Raw genomic sequence first — 16,959 nt, forward strand, 5'->3', positions numbered from 1 at the left:
CTACATTTCAGCCAGTGGTGTTGGGTATCTTGTCACACTTTATAGAACTACAAGTGCAGAATAATAAAGTTACATTTTGACCCACCACAAAGACTCCTGTAGACTACTGAACGAAACAACAAGAAGTCTTGCAAGAAGTCTGCATCCACTTTTACCTGTAGTCTATGAAAGTCCTCCCAATTTTGGTGGGTTGAAGTATTCATAGACTTCCCTTCAGTAGCAAATTTAACAACAGAACTTTCACCAAAACTGCATGGATAGAGTTGACAGAGTAAACAAATACAGTGAATATGCCTGAAGGACTTGTTCCCATATTCATAATTTTCACAGTCTTTAACCCGACAAACTAAAAAACAGGGTGCATTGTTTCATCAGAAGTTCCATGCATGTGTCGTGCTGTGCTAAGAACATGAATCCATCTTGCAGTGCAGTGACTATGTTTGTGTGGGCTGCCAGCAGTGGTAAACAGTCTGATCCCTCACACTTCTATCAGGGTCAGAGTTCTGGATGGAGGCCAGCAGGGTTAGTGATCCTCTCCCAGCTCTGCTTCGCCTTCTCTCCCTACAAACTTCATTTTTTCCCAGCTTTGAGGAAGGATTAGACCCGGTATACAAGACCAGACTTTTCAAGCTGAGTTTTAAGCTGTTGGTTTCATTATTATTTTTTCCAAAGTTAAAAGTTAGACTTAAACGCCCTCCTGCTGTATTTAGAACACTTTTTTAGCTTCTGTTTTCTCTGTAACATTTTTAAATTTCGGTTTTTCACCTCTCGCTGTCAGATTCGATGGCACTTGGAGTGCTAAATCCACAGTTAAAGAGCTCCTTAAGTGGGAGCGAATTTTTCGACAGTGGTTATGTAGAGGAACTACCACCTCCTCTTCAAAGCTACCTTTGTTTGACCATTTTTACATGCTTTTGTCCTGCATACCCCGTCAACATTGTGGCTTTGGTCTTCTCTATCATGGTAAGTATAAACAATAAAACGTGATGGGGTTTTAATATCATGTCAGACCATGGGCGGGCAATTAATTTTCCCAAGAGCCCACAGCTATCGACTGATAGTAGCATCTACTCTTACCAGTAGCAGTTTATAAAGAGATAAATACTGAGCAGAGTTCAGCTTATTGCTCTGGTCTGCCACAGCAGTTCCAGTGTGTCACGTGGCCCCTTGGGAGAATGAATTGCCCACGCCTCTGTGTTAGACTATGCATGCTCTGTGCTCTAATATTAAGGAAATAATGAGTCAGAGAGAAATGAAACATGTTCTTGTCCAGGCTGCTTTAAATGTAATGCTTACACAGTGTTCTGATGTGCTGGACCCTAAGATGTAACCCAGTCACACAGACACCTGCTCTGCCCATCAAACAAACTTACTTCATCTTCCGCTTTGGAAAATTACATTTTCATGCTGCCTGTTGATGGAAATAAACTTTCACTTGGCAAATAAAAACAAAACAAAAAACAAAACCACTCATTAAACGTTTTTCATAGACTTTTCAGAGAGCTCTGCGTACCACATTTTGTGTTTTTAGCAGGTTTGCCGGTGAGTTTTTATGCTTTACAGTGATTTCTCTCTTCCAGTCTAGAAACAGTTACTACAGCGGAGACTACGAAGGCTCCAGGCGGCTGGGCAGGAACGCGCTCTACGTGGCTATTGCCTCAGTCATCATCGGGCTTCTCATCATCGCCATCTCCTGCACTGTTCATTTTACCAAAGTAAGACAGCCTCAGCACTGTTACCACTCATAAAAACTTCTCAAGCGAATTTCTAAAAACTTTATATTGGAATATTGCAACTATAACTTCAGACATGACCCTACACATAGCTAATTTCATGAGTTATGTTAATACTATTATTATTGTCATGCGTATTAGTGAAAGTCAAGTCAATGATTTTTGACTTGACTTGAATGAGGGTGACAAATACAAGCCTAATCTTTTATTGGAACCTTAATATTACAGAGTAAAAGGTCACATTAAATATATATAATATACACTGCTCAAAAAAATTTAAAGGAACACTTAGATCTAATGTGTTAGGAATAAAAGGACGCCACATCGTTTGATGGTACTGAGTAGCTCGTGTAGCCCCCCACGTGCTTGTATGCGTGCCTGACAACATCAGGGCATGCTTCCAATGAGATTGGAAGATCTGGATTAGGACATCACTGAAACTGTGGACAGTCTGAGATGCAATCTGGTGGCACTGGATTGTCTGAAACATAATGTCCCAGAGGTGATCTGTTGGATTTAGATCAGGCAAGTGTGGTGGCCAGTTAGTGGTATCAATTCCTTCCAGGGAACTGCCTGCATACTCTCACCATATGAGCCTGGGCATTATCGTACACCAGGAGGAACCCAGAACACTGCACCAATATAAGGTCTGAAATGTGTCCAAGCATTTCATCCTGATACCTAATGGCAGTCAGGATGCCGTTGCATAGTCTGTAGAAGTCTGCGTGTCCCTTGATGGATATGCCTCCATCACTGACCCACCACCAAACTACTTATGCTGAAAATTGTTACAGGCAGCATAACATTTTTCAAGGCTTCTCCAGACCCTTTCATGTCTGTCACATGTGCTCAGGGTAAACCTGCTCTAATCTGTGAAAAGCACACGGCGCCAGTGGTGAACCTGGCAATTCCAGTATTTTAGGCTAAATGCCAGGTGTGCTTCATGATATTGGGCAGTGAGCACAGGGCCCACTAGAGGACGTCAGGCCCTCAAGCCACCCTCATGACAACTGTTTCTGATTGTTTGGTCAGAGATATTCACACCAGTGGGCTGCTGGAGGTCATTCTGTAGTCCTCATTCTGTTTCTTCTTGCACAATCGAGCAGTTACTCCTGCTGACGGGCTAAGGACCTTCTACAGCCCGGTCCAGCTCTCCTGGATTCTCCTCCAAGCTTTTGAGGCTATGCTGAAGGCGCCTAAAGGTGCATTATATTGTAAGGTGGACCCTACAATAGTACATACAGAGAAAAACCCAACAATTATACGATCGCCTATGAGCAAGCGCTTTGGCCACAGTGGGAAGGAAAAACTCCCTTTTAACAGGAAGAAACCTCTAGCAGAACCAGGCTCAGGGAGGGGCGGGGCCATCTGCTCCGACTGGTTGAGGTGAGGGGAGAAAGAGGGCACAAAAGACATGCTGTGGAAGAAAGACAGAAATTAATAACAAGTATGATTCAATGCAGAGAGGTGTATAAACACATAGTGAGTGAGAAAGGTGACTGAAGAAGAAATACTCAATGCATCATGGGAATCCCCCAGCAGCCTACACCTATGGCAGCATAACTAAGGGAGGATTCAGGGTCACCCTAACTATATGCTTTATCAAAAAGGAAAGTTTTAAGCCTAATCTTAAAAGTAGAGATAGTGTCTGTCTCCCGAATCCAAACTGGAAGCTGGTTCCACGGAAGAGGGGCCTGAAAACTGAAGGCTCTCCCTCCCATTCTACTTTTAAATACTCTAGGAACAACAAGTAGGCCTGCAGAGCGAGAGCAAAGTGCTCTAATAGGGTGATATGGTACTACAAGGTCATTAAGACAAGATGGGGCCTAAATATTTAAGACCTTGTATGTGAGGAGCAGGATTTTGAATTCTGGATTTAACAGGAAGCCAATGAAGGGAAGCCAAAACAGGAGAAATATGCTCTCTCTTTCTAGTCCCTGTCAGTACTTTTACTGCAGCATTTTGGATTAGCTGAAGGCTTTCAGGGAGTTTTTAGGACATCTTGATAATAAAAAATTACAGTAGTCCAGCCTGGAAGTAATAAATGCATGAAGTTTTTCAGCGTCACTCTGAGACGGGATATTTCTAATTTTAGAGATGTTGTGCAAATGGAAGAAAGCAGTCCAACATATTTGTTTAGTAATAAAAAAAATCCTGTTTTGACTGTTGTCCCTGTTGTGTACCTGCTGTTAATTTAATTAACATCAAAGCAGCTGAAACTAATTAACAAAAGCTTCTGTTACTTAACTGACCAGATCAATACTCTGATTACAGAGTGTACCTTTAATTTTTGGAGCAGTGTACAACATGTAATGCATATCGAATAAATATAATATATAGATTTAATTGTACATGGGAGACTTGCCACTACTGACTATTCACCACTACATATAATATAGAAAAATTAGTCATTCATTTAATGTACTTTGTGTTGCAGATGGGTTTTTAGTGCAGTGGATGCAGAGAGAGCAGAGAGTTGAAGACTCATTACGAGCTCAGGTGCCAACGAAAGGATTCAGACTCACCTCATGTTTACTTTAGCCTGTACAGTGCTTACTTTACTGTCTATGTTGTTCCTTACAAAAAATCAGTGAATGTAAAATCTGGTGGGCGTGTACACTTCAGTGACTAATGTCTTTCCAGATTTGGCTGCAAAAGGCAGCTTTCCACAAAGGTGTAAACAATCCACTGTTTACTGTTGCTCATAGCTCGAGTGATAAAGATCCTGAACGTAATGCCTTCTTTAATGATAATAAAACCAGTTATGTTAAACCACAATGGTGGATAAAGAATCTGAACAGACAACAACTGATAACAATGAAATATGAAAATAATTTAGGCGTGTAGAGTATAACTTACAAATGTATCTCTCCGAGGTAGAAGCCCAATTGACCTTTTTAAGAACACAGAGTGTCTTAATTAGCTTCACTGTATTTATAGATAATCCCCTGCTGTGCATCAAACCTGGAATTATTATGAAAATGATTGTGTAAACAAACAAATGTTATTTTCATTCCTGTAGCAGTTACAAAGAGCATGTGAAATATGTGTATCGCAGTGCAGTGTATCGGCGGCCACCATGGTTCACACAGAGACTTTTGGAAGAATAAATAATTCATAAGAAGAATAAATTAATTTTTCCTCTGATGACAGAAATGTTAAAACACACAATTGTGAAATCAAATCCAGTCACAAGTTCTGCTTCTGTAGCTTTATTTGCCTAGTGTGATGATTGATTATAAACACAGCAGTTAATATAAATGTAAACCAATGCTGGAAAAATTATATTACAAGTTATATCCCTGACTTTGTGCCTCGTGTTTATGATTATCTACAATTGCTGTTTTTTTTATTGTATTTTTTTTGTTTTTGCATGAGACTTAAAGATGTGTTACAAACTTAGGCTGTGAGGTTTAAAAGTTGCTTGCATTTACCAGACAGCAAGGGTCTGATGAGAGAACTCATGAAGATACTACACAATGGGAAATAAAGTATCTTGTAATATTTTGGGGGGACTTGCCCCATATTTGGACTGGATGTTAGAATATTTGGCATTTGGTGTTTACTCTTTTTCTTCAGCTGTGTTCGCATGAGCCTGCTGCCTAAATGCATTTTTAAAAATATATGTGTATTAAAATCAGTTCCAGACATTTCTTGCCACTTGTTTAATTATTCTGTCTTGTTGACCGAAGAGCTGTTGCTGCAGTTGCGTTCCTTCCTGTGTGGTCTGTCACGACTGAGTAAAATTTGGCATTACAATCACATGAAAGTAAACTCAAACCATGCATCATGTTACATGCATTTGAGATCTCTATGTCTGCACCCTGGTAGACCCTACGACCTATCACTTTTCAATAATTTACCCTGAATACACACAATTCAAAGTATTTATACAGACCTGCACAGCCTCAAGTTCACAACTTGAGCCTTGAACTATGACCTTCCATGCCGGGACTTTTCCCTGTAGTTTGATATGTCGCAGCATATGCCCAGCTAAATATAGCAGATCTGCCCTCTGTGTGGCAGATTGCTCAGCCTCTCACATGGTCAAACAAAACTCATCCTTTCATGAAGCAACATAAAGTGGCCTAAAGGTGGGAGGGAATAAAGGGATGATTCAGACGGGTTTAAGCGGGAGAGTCATGATCCTGTACGTCCATTTCAGTCTCAACTCATGACTCATAACTGTTTTCTTGTTGCTACTGAAAAACAAGCCTTTCAGACTGTTTTCATATATTGCACAGCTATCTGCAGGGTAATGATGCTTTCCCTGGTCCCCAGGGAGAGACGAATTACACATACATGCTCCACATATAGAGAAACTAAAATCTGCAGTTTGCAATTTGGTTTGCAGTGTTTTTTCTTCTTCTTCTTTCAAACCTATCTCCTACTTGCAGGTGCAATTCATAGCAGTCCCTCTGATGTAACAGGCCCGCTGCCAAGTTTCAGCAGTTATTCTAATGCACTTAACAAATCACTTTTGGCAGTAATCTTGTTCTATTATCTCCCTTTACTTGAAAGAGAAATGCAGCGTGATTGTAGTGCAACCTCTTTGATGTCACACCAAAGCAAAACGCGAAAGGACGGGATGGAAAAAAAAAAGATAAAATGAGTGCGGGGATAAGGCGACTTGAAAAGCACTTTGTAAGATTATCAAGGGATCAAGACAGACTTTGTGACAGGAAAATGACGACCATAATATGTGCCGAAGAAAATTTCACACATGCACAATTAATTAAAATAGTTTCCATTTATATGTTTCATGTTGCCTCAAAAAGAGAGTATGACTTCCATCTTTGTGAGCGCGCTGCTTTTATTCTTCTGCACAAGAATAGTGAATCATATTATTTTTCAGCTTGCATTCACATCAATAATTCATCATGAAGCTGTACTGTTGTGTTGTTGGCCGCATTACAGCCGGTAAATTTGGAGAGCACTCCATGACTCATGCGAGGTGCGCATAAATAGGCCACTCAAACAAGTCGCTTCCATTAGCACTGCATAGACCCTTCATGTGTACATATCGCATGACACATTCCTCCTATCCGGCAGCAGTTTGATCTAGTTGGAATAAATGAAATAGGATCACTGTGGGAACGATGCTGTGCAAGCAGAGAAAGAGCGATATGCATTTAGATACCTGATATTCAAAAACGAAAAGGTCCTTTCTTCTTTTTTCATACTAAGACTAGAATTTCTACCATGCATCTGCCAGCCAGTCAGGTTGAATTCATGTCCGCTTAGTCACATATAGTTTAATGATGACTGGAATTTAATATCGTCTGACTATTTCAGAAAGTGCTGATCTGCTGGGATCAGCACAAAAATAAAGACTCAGAAGAGCATCTCTGAATGTACAACATGTTGAACCTCGAAGCAGATCAGCTACAGCAGCAGAAGAGCACACTGGGTGCCACTCCTGTCAGCTAAGAACAGGAAACTGAAGCTACAGTTCACACAGGCTCACCAGAACTGAATAACAGAAGACTGGTAAAATGTTTCCTAGCTCGATGAGTCTCAATTTCTGCCACAATATGTGGATGACAGGCTCACAATTAGGGTAAAACAACATGAGACAATGGATCCATCATGGCTTGTATCAACAGTTCAGGCTGGTACTGTCATGTAATTGTGTGGGGGTTATTTTCTGGGGCACCTGAATGCCAATTACCATTGTTTAAACACCACAGCTGACCAACCTAAATATTATTACTTACCACATGCATCTATAGGATAGGTAAAATGGGAGATTTTCATCTGTTTTCTGAGTTACAGAGTTTTTACAAACATTATGATGTAACTGATGGCCTTTTCAATATGAAATGTCACCACTTTTATCCTATTGGACATTTGTGATATTAATTAATTCTTGTGTTATTACCAAGAAAGTGTTTTGTTGACCCTTGACAACCAAAACCAAATCAGTTCTTCCTTTTAGTGACGGTGAATGACTGTCAAATCTGATTAATTATGATTATAATTAATTATTTCTATTGTGTTCCAAAGAATGGGACTGATGGATGGGTGAAAAAACGGGTACTGTTGTTAATTTTCAAAATGTATATTGTTTCTCAGAATTAAAGACTTTTGCCTCAATTTTAAAAAAAATTCCATTAGGTCACATGCTTTGGGGTAAATGGCATAAGCTAGATAGATAACAAATAGACACAGTAGCCAATTTCAGATACATTTGGATCATGAACTTTAATATCCATTTCTCTCGCAGCTCTATTTTTGCTGTGATGCTTTCACTGTGAAACCCTCCACTGGTTTGACCAGACAGCTTAGACTGCCTGTTAGCTGTGCTCTATTTAAGGTCCAGTGGGTTTTTATAGCTATAGTTTTACCTTCTGGAAATGTTGTCGGGGACAGTGTGTGAGCATCAAACACAAGAGTAAAGTTGGGGGCCTGACCTCATCTTTACCCTGAATACAATCCATAATATCTGAAGAGTGCTACCTTGAACGCCATCGTCGTTACATTTAATGCTAACTGACTAACAATGAAATTGAATTTGTTGATGCTGAAGGTCAGCACATTTGATAAAATACATTCATTTGCAGTCGTTTGAGAAAATGTCAGCCTGTATTTGTAGAAGTCTGCTGTGTTAATAGGGGAGCTCAAAGACACCCACGTCAACAATGATGCTGCTTATGCCGACAATGACTTTGGCCTCGTGAAGCACTCCCAAGTCCTGATCATTACAGATGCTAATGGTAGTTTAGGTGGATGGTTGTTGAGAGAGATGATTACCCTGTTATGTAAGAATTTAATAATGTATTGCGCTCAGGCTTATGAAATGGTGCTGAAAAAAATGTTTGGGTCAACATTTTTTTATACTATTGTCATTTTTTTGTTCATTTTTTATGGGCCTGCAATTTTTTTTCCAACTGAGACTAATTAAAAAAAAAAAAAAACTTTAAGCACAAACCAAAAACTTTTTTTCTGACGTGCTGCAATTTGTCCTGTGCATGAAAACTGTGATCTCACAGAACACAAACAATGGCTGTTGACATTTACCATGTGTGACGTACCTGCAGTTAGATGCTAAATTCCACCACACGGAAAACTTTTTATGGCAACCGTACAACCTAATGGTCAAGTAATAGATTTAAACTGTGTTTATTACCTGGGCAAGCAGTTAAGATGAAACAACTTTGTGGTCTTTAGCACATTAACTCCCCTGTACAAAAGTTCAGATTTCCTTGAACTGTATTCTTTGACTGAACCAGTGTTTACATTTGATCCGCTCACCACAGGCTTGTTCAAGTAAATCAACATGCAACCATTGTTCACCTGTTATAAGGATATTGCTCACATAGCCCATTTTTAGACACAAACTCCCTCCAATTAGTCTGTCATCCTCATGTCTGTATGATCACCCACAGCAATCTAACGAGAACAAATTCATTCATTTATATATATTACTTTCACAGCTGGACGTATGAATTGCATGCAGCTATACAGGCAATGTCACGATTAATCTTGAGAACTAAACACCATTATAAAGTAGAAAAGCACAACATTGCACCTCATTGGCAACATTTCTAGTTTAAGTTTTTATTTTCAAAATCACCATCACTACTGTAAATGTGATATTGATGAAGCAGCCAGTGTTATATGTCTCCATCGTAAAACAGAATCACAACCAAGTGTGAGTGTGAGAAGTCAAATTGCTACGCAAAGCAAAGATTTATAATGTACTATTGTACAGTACTACTGGGTAAGCATAATTTTTTAACATTCAGGGTTAAAGTTGTGAAGGGGCATATTTGAACCTAACTAGGTGGAATTTAGTAAAACGGGCTCTAAGGGAAACCCTGCAATGTTAAAAAGGCCAAAGCACACACAACACTACAATCACCACAGTTAAATAAAAGTGGAATCGCTGCATGTGATGACATAAATGTATGTATTAATCACAGTGCTACCTGGGAACAAACTGTGCCAGCACAGTTGACTGGGTGTGCTTGGCTGTCCTGTATCTCTGCTACGTCATCACACTCTACACAAAGGCAAATGCAGGCTTAGACTAGCACGACTTCACTGAATTAAAAAGTGCAGCCAGTTTGAAAACAGATTGTTTGTGTGAACTGCACGTCCTGCAGCCTTACAGTTCCATTCTGATAAGTTATGTTAATCAACTCTACGTGTGTGGGCGTGTTTCGGCTCGGTGCGCTGCTACAGCGGCCCCCAAGTATCTGTGCTCCAGGAAATTACAAAAATTATCATGCAAAGGCAACCATAAAGACTGTAACTTCTATTCAGAGACAAACATGACGATGTATTGCATACATTACACATAAAAAGTGGCACACCAAAGTGATAGAAGTACATTTTAAAATACTTAAATCTTACACTGCTTGACTGCTGAAAAAAATGAGACACACCACAGACAAAGTCAAACTTTCAGTACATTCAGGAAGCAGCATACGACTGAAACAATGACTTCATGAACATCTTATTTAAGGATAACTGTGCTTTTTTGGGTATTTCGTTAAATTAAATGAAAACTTAAATTAGAACGGTAACCCCACTGAACCATGAAATACAAATGCGCATTAAACAGAGGTGGAAAAGCCACACTGCAGGTCAACGTGAAAGACACAGAGAACGTTATACAACCTTATCTCTCCTAAACAGTTCTCAAGATTGTGCAGCACAGCGCACTGCTATCTGGACAACAGTCAGCAGAAATTGAAAGCCTTACGAACTACATGTCGTGATGTTTAAAAGCGCAACAGCAAGACTAAAATTAGATCTGTAAATTACAAGGCACAAATATTTAATCTGACAATATGCGGCATGTTGTTTGAAAGAGAAGCCAATAATAGGACAAGTGCGTATTGTCCACACACTGAAAGCAACACCTTTTAGACTGAAAAGCCATAACATTTTCAACATACTGGGTCCTAATCAGGTGAATCGCCAACAGTATAAAGAAAAGCAAACAGAAAATAGATACGAAATCAGTTACTGCACAATGCAGATGCTTTTGTAAGCATGGTAAAATCTGACAATGACTCCACAATTCCTTTTGCAACACAGGTCCAAAGCAGCACCCTAAAGCCAGCAGTAATCACATTTGTTTGCCCTGTCATTATTCTTTTGTCCTGCAGAGGGGCCTCAAGCTAAATGCTCTAGTGTCTCTAGCTTCTGACAGTGAGCCATGAAAACAGAGGACGGATTCTTTTATATTAGTCTGACTGAAATGTGTTAACGTTAACGTGCGCTTAATCATCCACAGCAAACTGTAACATTACGATTCTATCGACCAGAATTGGCTGTAATCAGACAAGTTTAAGTAAACCCATCATACATTGCTATAAATACTTCTTAATACACCACACTGACCTCAAACGTGTCAAACTTGGAGTAACCTGAACAATAAAAGATCACGAGACAGAACAATTTGACCGAATCTGCAGCAGAAACCTGTTTTTGCAACAGAACACGATCTCCTCGTTTGGTGTCTTGTTACATGAGGGTATGCTGTGTGCGCCACAAATGCTGCATTACTGATTGACTCACTCTGCTTATTCAGATATTTAGTAGTCTTGACTACATCTCTGTGTTAATGCAGCTCATATGATACTGTTACTTACAGGAACTTTCAACCGCAGTGATATGTTGTCACTTTGATTGTAGTATTGAGATAAGCTGCAAAAGAATGTTCTGACTTAAAAGTTTATTTTTTTTCCACTTGGAGTAAATCATATTAAAAAAACATAAATGGATCACTATTACACTCCACGGGGTCAGGGACACTTGTAGGATCAAAGTGGACAAGGTGCTGCTGGACACTTTCCAATTAGAAGATTAGTTATGAGCATTGTGCTCGGAGTTCCACAAACCATGTCTATGATTGAGTCTTAATTTAGCTTCTCCTTGTTTGATTCCCAGTTTCCTGCTTTTGACAGCTGAAATTATTTGTTTGGCCATACTGTGAACTGCGATGCAAGGCAGAAGTCATTGTTTTGTCTGACAGGCAGCTTTGCTTGTTCCCCGTAACAACCTTCACACCCCCTCCTCCTGTCTGCAGCAGGAGGCCTGTGTAATTACATCCAAACCATTCCCCTCTCCCTACGCTTGATATCACCGCTGACATCCACTTGCACGGCCCCTCCTCTCGCGCTCTCTCTCTCTCTCCCTCTCGCCCCTCTGAATCTCTGCTGTTGGAGAGCTCTCTGGCAGACAGTGCGCAGTCCTGCCTCGTCTTCAGTTGTCTGTAGTGCAGCGGAGCAGGTGGAGAAGGAAAAGAAACGGGGGAGACAGAGGGGAGAGCAGAGTATGGCAGACAGCTGGAGAAGGAACTGTTATCCATGTGAATAATGGAAGATGGCTGACTTATACGCTGGGATATTTATTCAAAGAACAGTAGAAAAACTGATGCCTCAGTGTGTCGGGTAAGTGTGCAACTACTGTGAATGTAAGACTTTGCTTCATAGCAACACATAGCGTGATAAAAACAAATTGGAAAGTCTTAACATTCTTAGTGTTTTGAAGTTAAGATTGTTATTAGAATTATGTTTTCCATAGGACTGGGGCCAGCTGGTGCTATTTAAGTACGCAGCGAGTTATGAGATCAGGGGGAGATCACCAGTTGTGACTGAGGTATCCTCCTTAATCACTAAAGAGTGAAAAAAATGGAGCTTCCTTTCCACCTGAGGATTGAAGGCTGCACCAAATCCAGATCAAATGCTCTGTGACTTTATCAGATCCACCTGTCACACTCTGCAGGCAGCCAGGGCTCCAACTGCACATGTGGGGGTATGAAATCAACTGACGCAGGGGACTCTGATTAACATGAGACTGATAAGAGGTGATAGCGAGTCTAGGTGTGACAGCGCTGTCACTTCCATGCAGATATTGGAATTAGAAGGGCTTCTCAATAGTTAGGTGAGACAAGCAGATTTAAGACTGACTGATAGAAATCATGCTAGATTCAACTGAGTCACGTGAATAACACATAGAGGGTTATATCCATGTGATTCACTGGGTTTGAAGAGGCGTTTTTTTCCTCACGGGAAGTGGCTGTACTCATGCTATTCAGCACTAACTTGAGAATGCAGAGCAAAGATCAGGACAGGCCTCAAATCCCAAGATCAGTGATGAGCGACGATTGTAGTGCCTTAAACTCTAGATGCCTCTGTGCTTTTACATGGCAATGATGATAGCAATGAGTAAAATGAAGTGACGTGTTTCATTTACAATAAAATATTCACAAATAAAATGAATTTTCATGTTTTTAGAAAGTAACAAGATTCAAAAAGCGATCTTCGGGACAACACTATTCACGCGCAACATAAGTTCACTGTTCACTGGTAAGTGCTTTTGCAGTGTAAACATATTGACATGCTAATCCTCCAAATGGGAAAATAATGGGAGTGAATTTCTGTCTGGTTAATGTGCATCTACATTAGCAAATGGTCCACCTTTATTAAAGATATTCAGTTGTCAAGAAAGATGAGCACAGCAACCATGTATGCATGTATGTGTGAGAAAGAGAGAGAGAGAGGGGGAGAGAGTAGGTTACCACAACTTTATTTTGGTGATTCAAAGTGCACAGTGTGCAGCGAGCTTGTAGCATGTGAGTTATGCAGGGAAACAGAATGCGATTAGTAGGAATGCACAGTCCATTGGTTGATTTGGATTAGTAACAATCACAAACTGATATTATTGCTTCAAAAGCAGCGCTAACTCTATTAGCTGTGGTTGTGGAGCCAGCTGAAATTGAATTCTCGTGTGCAAGCAGAGCTGGTGCATGTGAAGCTACAGTGGCCTGCGATCAATTTGCATCAACCTAGCGGCGGCTGTATAAAATTTAAGCTTAACACAGTAGATATGGTGTGCATAATTGTGTACAAATGGGGCATATGCTCCCTTTCGCTGCCTGCGTAGCCACTCAGCTGGAAGGGAAGGCTTTCATATAGCTCCAAACAGATGTTCCATTCATACCAGGGGTGGCTAACCATCATGACCGATTTAATGCTATTTTGGTAATTTTGAGTTTAGACCTTGTAGATGTGTTGTTTTTAGTGTTTGCATGATTGAAAACAGTGGTGAGGTTTACCTAGCTACCTTGCCCAAGAATCCTCTGGCCAGTAATGATTTAGTGTTTACCAGTAGCATTTATGAGCTAGTGTTGAGGTTCAGCATTTGTTTTGAAAGTAAGTTCAATATACCACTACAGTACCATTGTTCTGCATGGTTAACTGAGAAAATCCTTGGTAATAGTACGTTATATATAATATATTAATACTCACAATAAAGAAGATATCTGGAATCCACCTTCTAAGTTTAGTTGACTGTTCTCGGGGAAACAAGGTGACTTATTATATGATACAGTAAAATTTACTCTGGTGATTTTTTAATCTTTTTTTTTTAAGTCAACAGTCTTACTGAACACTCTTTCTCACTTCTTCCTCAAAGTAGGGGATTTCTGTCTGTTCAGGCAACACAGTGTGCTTTTCTGTTTACTAAAAATGATAATTAATTTGGTTAATAAGTGTGTAAAGAGTAGAAACAAACCATATTGTGTAGTAGTAAAAAATTAGCATGCTGGATTACAGTTTGAATGGCTTTTTTTTTTTTTTGAAAAATCAAAGTCAAATCAAAATTGCCATCAGTTCAGTCATGAAGCATTTTTTGGAGTCAGTATTCTTGCAAAGGCTTTCCTCAAGTTTTCTTTCTCAAATGGCTCAAAAGGATCATTGATCATCAATTAAAAAGTCATGAACCTGATCTTCGAATCCACATTACCTATCCTGACACAGATCACAAGATCCAGCCTTTGAGATATATGAGTTTTATTTTAAAATACACTCTCTAGGACTATATTTTACTGAAAATAATAATTCAAGTTTAGTGAAGAAATAAAAAACTGAGGTACAGATATGAGCTAATTATCTTTTTACAAAGTTTTTGTGTCATTTTGAAATGAGACATCTAAGGAAATGAGCTGATGCATTATCACAATAACGGTCCACAAAATGGAAGGACACTGAGACTGACCTGAATTCATTACACTGTGAGGAGGAGGAGCAATGCCATCGTTTTGTCTTCAGACTTTGTTTTTTTCCCTCTTTATTTAATTGTTGGTGCCTCCCATGTTAGCTTAACCTGTATTCAATTAGTTCCCTGTTTGTTTCTAATCCTGGCCCTATCACTGTTGTTTATCAGGTTGCCTGCACAGCCTGTGTTTACGCCTGCTTCCTCCTATCTGCTTCCTCTGTTCTCGTGTTCCTGTGTTCAGTTCCTCGTGTGTTTTTGAGCGTGTTCGTGGTTATTTGGGTTTACAGCAAGTCAAACTGAAATTAATCTTTTGTTTATACATCCTGCCTATGTGTCCAGTGTTTTGATCCTCATTCCTGTGTTCTTCTGTGCCTGTGTGTGCTCTCAAATGCTGACTTCTATTATAAAAGACATTAATTAGACGGAGATGGCATTAAAAAATAGTACAAATGTTACACATATATTAATATATAGTATAAAACTGATATAAAACAATGAACAGCAAGGAGAAGGAGACTGATTGAAAAGATTGATGAGTTAACTGAGACATACTGTGCTCCACTTTCCATTTCATGCTCCACAGGTGTTCAATTATTCCTAATTGTTCTATTTGTTTCTCTCTTACAGACAGTTGCAGGCGTTTACTGGAATCATAAGCAGTGTTTTGACAATACAGACTATTGTGAAATCATCACTGGGAGAAAGTGCTGCGAGCCTCCTCTGTATGTCGGAGCACTGGTGTGTCACCCTAAAGAAGCTATCAGGAAAAACAGAACCTTGAGGAGCAAACATTCATATCTTAAGTGACACATGCAAGCCAACTTTCCTGTGCTTGTCTTCTCTAAAAATTCTGCACAATACAGTGTGCGCTTTGTGGAAGGGAACACTCCACTTTGATGTTCATATTACATATTAATTTTATCCCACAATAATTACCATAATTAACTATATGATGGAGATATATGTTAAGTTCTTGTGTGGACATCACCTCCTATAGATTCATGCTTTCTAAATAAATATGCTGCTGCTTGGTCTTACTAATGAACTAAGGACATCAAGGAGCCAACTTAAAAGCTCAAATTTAGGTTAAACGTCACTGGGAACTGCTGTCCAGTCTTAAATATGGAATCAGAAGGAAGCACAGGACTGTCCACAGCTGCACTGGTGGCCATCGCCTGCAACACCTTTGTTGCCATCCTCCTTCTCCTCCTCTGTCTAATCCTCTACCGAGCCTGCAGGGTTCCTTCTAGCCCAGAGAGGCAGCCTGTGCTGGCTCCAAGTGAAGCAGAAACCCAGCAGATGAACGAGCAGAAGTACCTGTTAACCTCCTGACTGATGAAGAATGAGTCAAATGTAGCAACAAGCTATGACCTCAGCGTACTCCTCCACAGGAGAGGGAAGTGAAGGAGCACTGAGCCTGACTGCAAGCAATAACGAAGCTTGTCCTCTCCTAGTGTCAAAAAAAAAAAAAAAAAAAAAAAAAGAAATCAGCTGTCGCTCTAAAATCAGAAATGCCTCACAAAAACAGAAAGGATGAGTTGTTGTGGAGTGAGAGAACTATTTTTAAACAGCGATCACTTGTCAAATCTGGTAACTGGTTTGACAAAACACACGGGGGAGTGCCGGTGCGAATCTGTGTTTAACGCACACACAAAAAGCCTCGAGAGGAACACATGGTCACAAGGATGTCTGCAGGTTACGTACAGACTGAGAGAAAGGAGGGTTCAGTACATGAAGAATGACTAGTACTTGTTGGAGGTTTCTAAATATATATCCTCTTATTTCATATGTTGGCCTGAAAAAAAAGAGAAACAGTATGTTACTCAGAACAGGGACTTGAGCCCGTGTGGAGTCTGTGTGTGTCACTGTCACTCATAAATATCAGTGGACTGTGAGGCACAGTGCTTTTGCTATGGGTGTTGTATAAGAACTAGCGATGCTTAGTTGAAATAGCAGCCCTCATAGTGACATCTGCCTGCAGCCATGTGTGACAGGCAGCTCGCTTTGGACAGAATCACACGCTGATCACGTAAAGATCTTCAGTTTTACCAACATCCCATTGCAAATTATTAAGACTCAACCACTTCTCCACTATTACAGCTGAGATCACACGTACATCAAAAAGGAGTAAGAAAGAAAAGGTTCTCAAAATATATTCCTACTCCATGCGTGAAAATATACCTACTGCTAATATACTCCTTTTCATCATTTT

General features: G+C 39.9%; 1 protein-coding gene and 1 long non-coding RNA gene across 3 annotated transcripts; both read left to right on the forward strand.

The window, feature by feature from the left end:
- The first annotated feature begins 327 nt into the window (after window positions 1–327).
- On the forward strand, window positions 328–7,903 carry LOC102301496 (transmembrane protein 233). The gene is made up of 3 exons (XM_005918628.2): window positions 328–963; window positions 1,581–1,715; window positions 4,171–7,903. Exons 1-3 carry the CDS (start codon window positions 784–786, stop codon window positions 4,180–4,182), a joined length of 327 nt encoding a protein of 108 aa, XP_005918690.1. The 5' UTR covers window positions 328–783; the 3' UTR covers window positions 4,183–7,903.
- Window positions 7,904–11,615: 3,712 nt separating this feature from the next.
- LOC102301198 lies at window positions 11,616–16,234 on the forward strand. 2 transcript variants are annotated; one of them, XR_006054245.1, is made up of 3 exons: window positions 11,624–12,139; window positions 12,986–13,057; window positions 15,375–16,234. It is a non-coding gene; the product is annotated as an uncharacterized LOC102301198 (long non-coding RNA). The 2 variants fall into 2 exon arrangements; XR_315553.3 differs by lacking the exon at window positions 12,986–13,057 and having other exon boundaries at window positions 11,616–12,139.
- The last annotated feature ends 725 nt before the right edge of the window (window positions 16,235–16,959 follow it).

The sequence above is a fragment of the Haplochromis burtoni genome, unplaced genomic scaffold (genome assembly GCF_018398535.1).
Source record: "Haplochromis burtoni strain Fernald_Lab_line unplaced genomic scaffold, NCSU_Asbu1 Contig_32, whole genome shotgun sequence".
Taxonomy (NCBI): Eukaryota; Metazoa; Chordata; class Actinopteri; order Cichliformes; family Cichlidae; genus Haplochromis; species Haplochromis burtoni.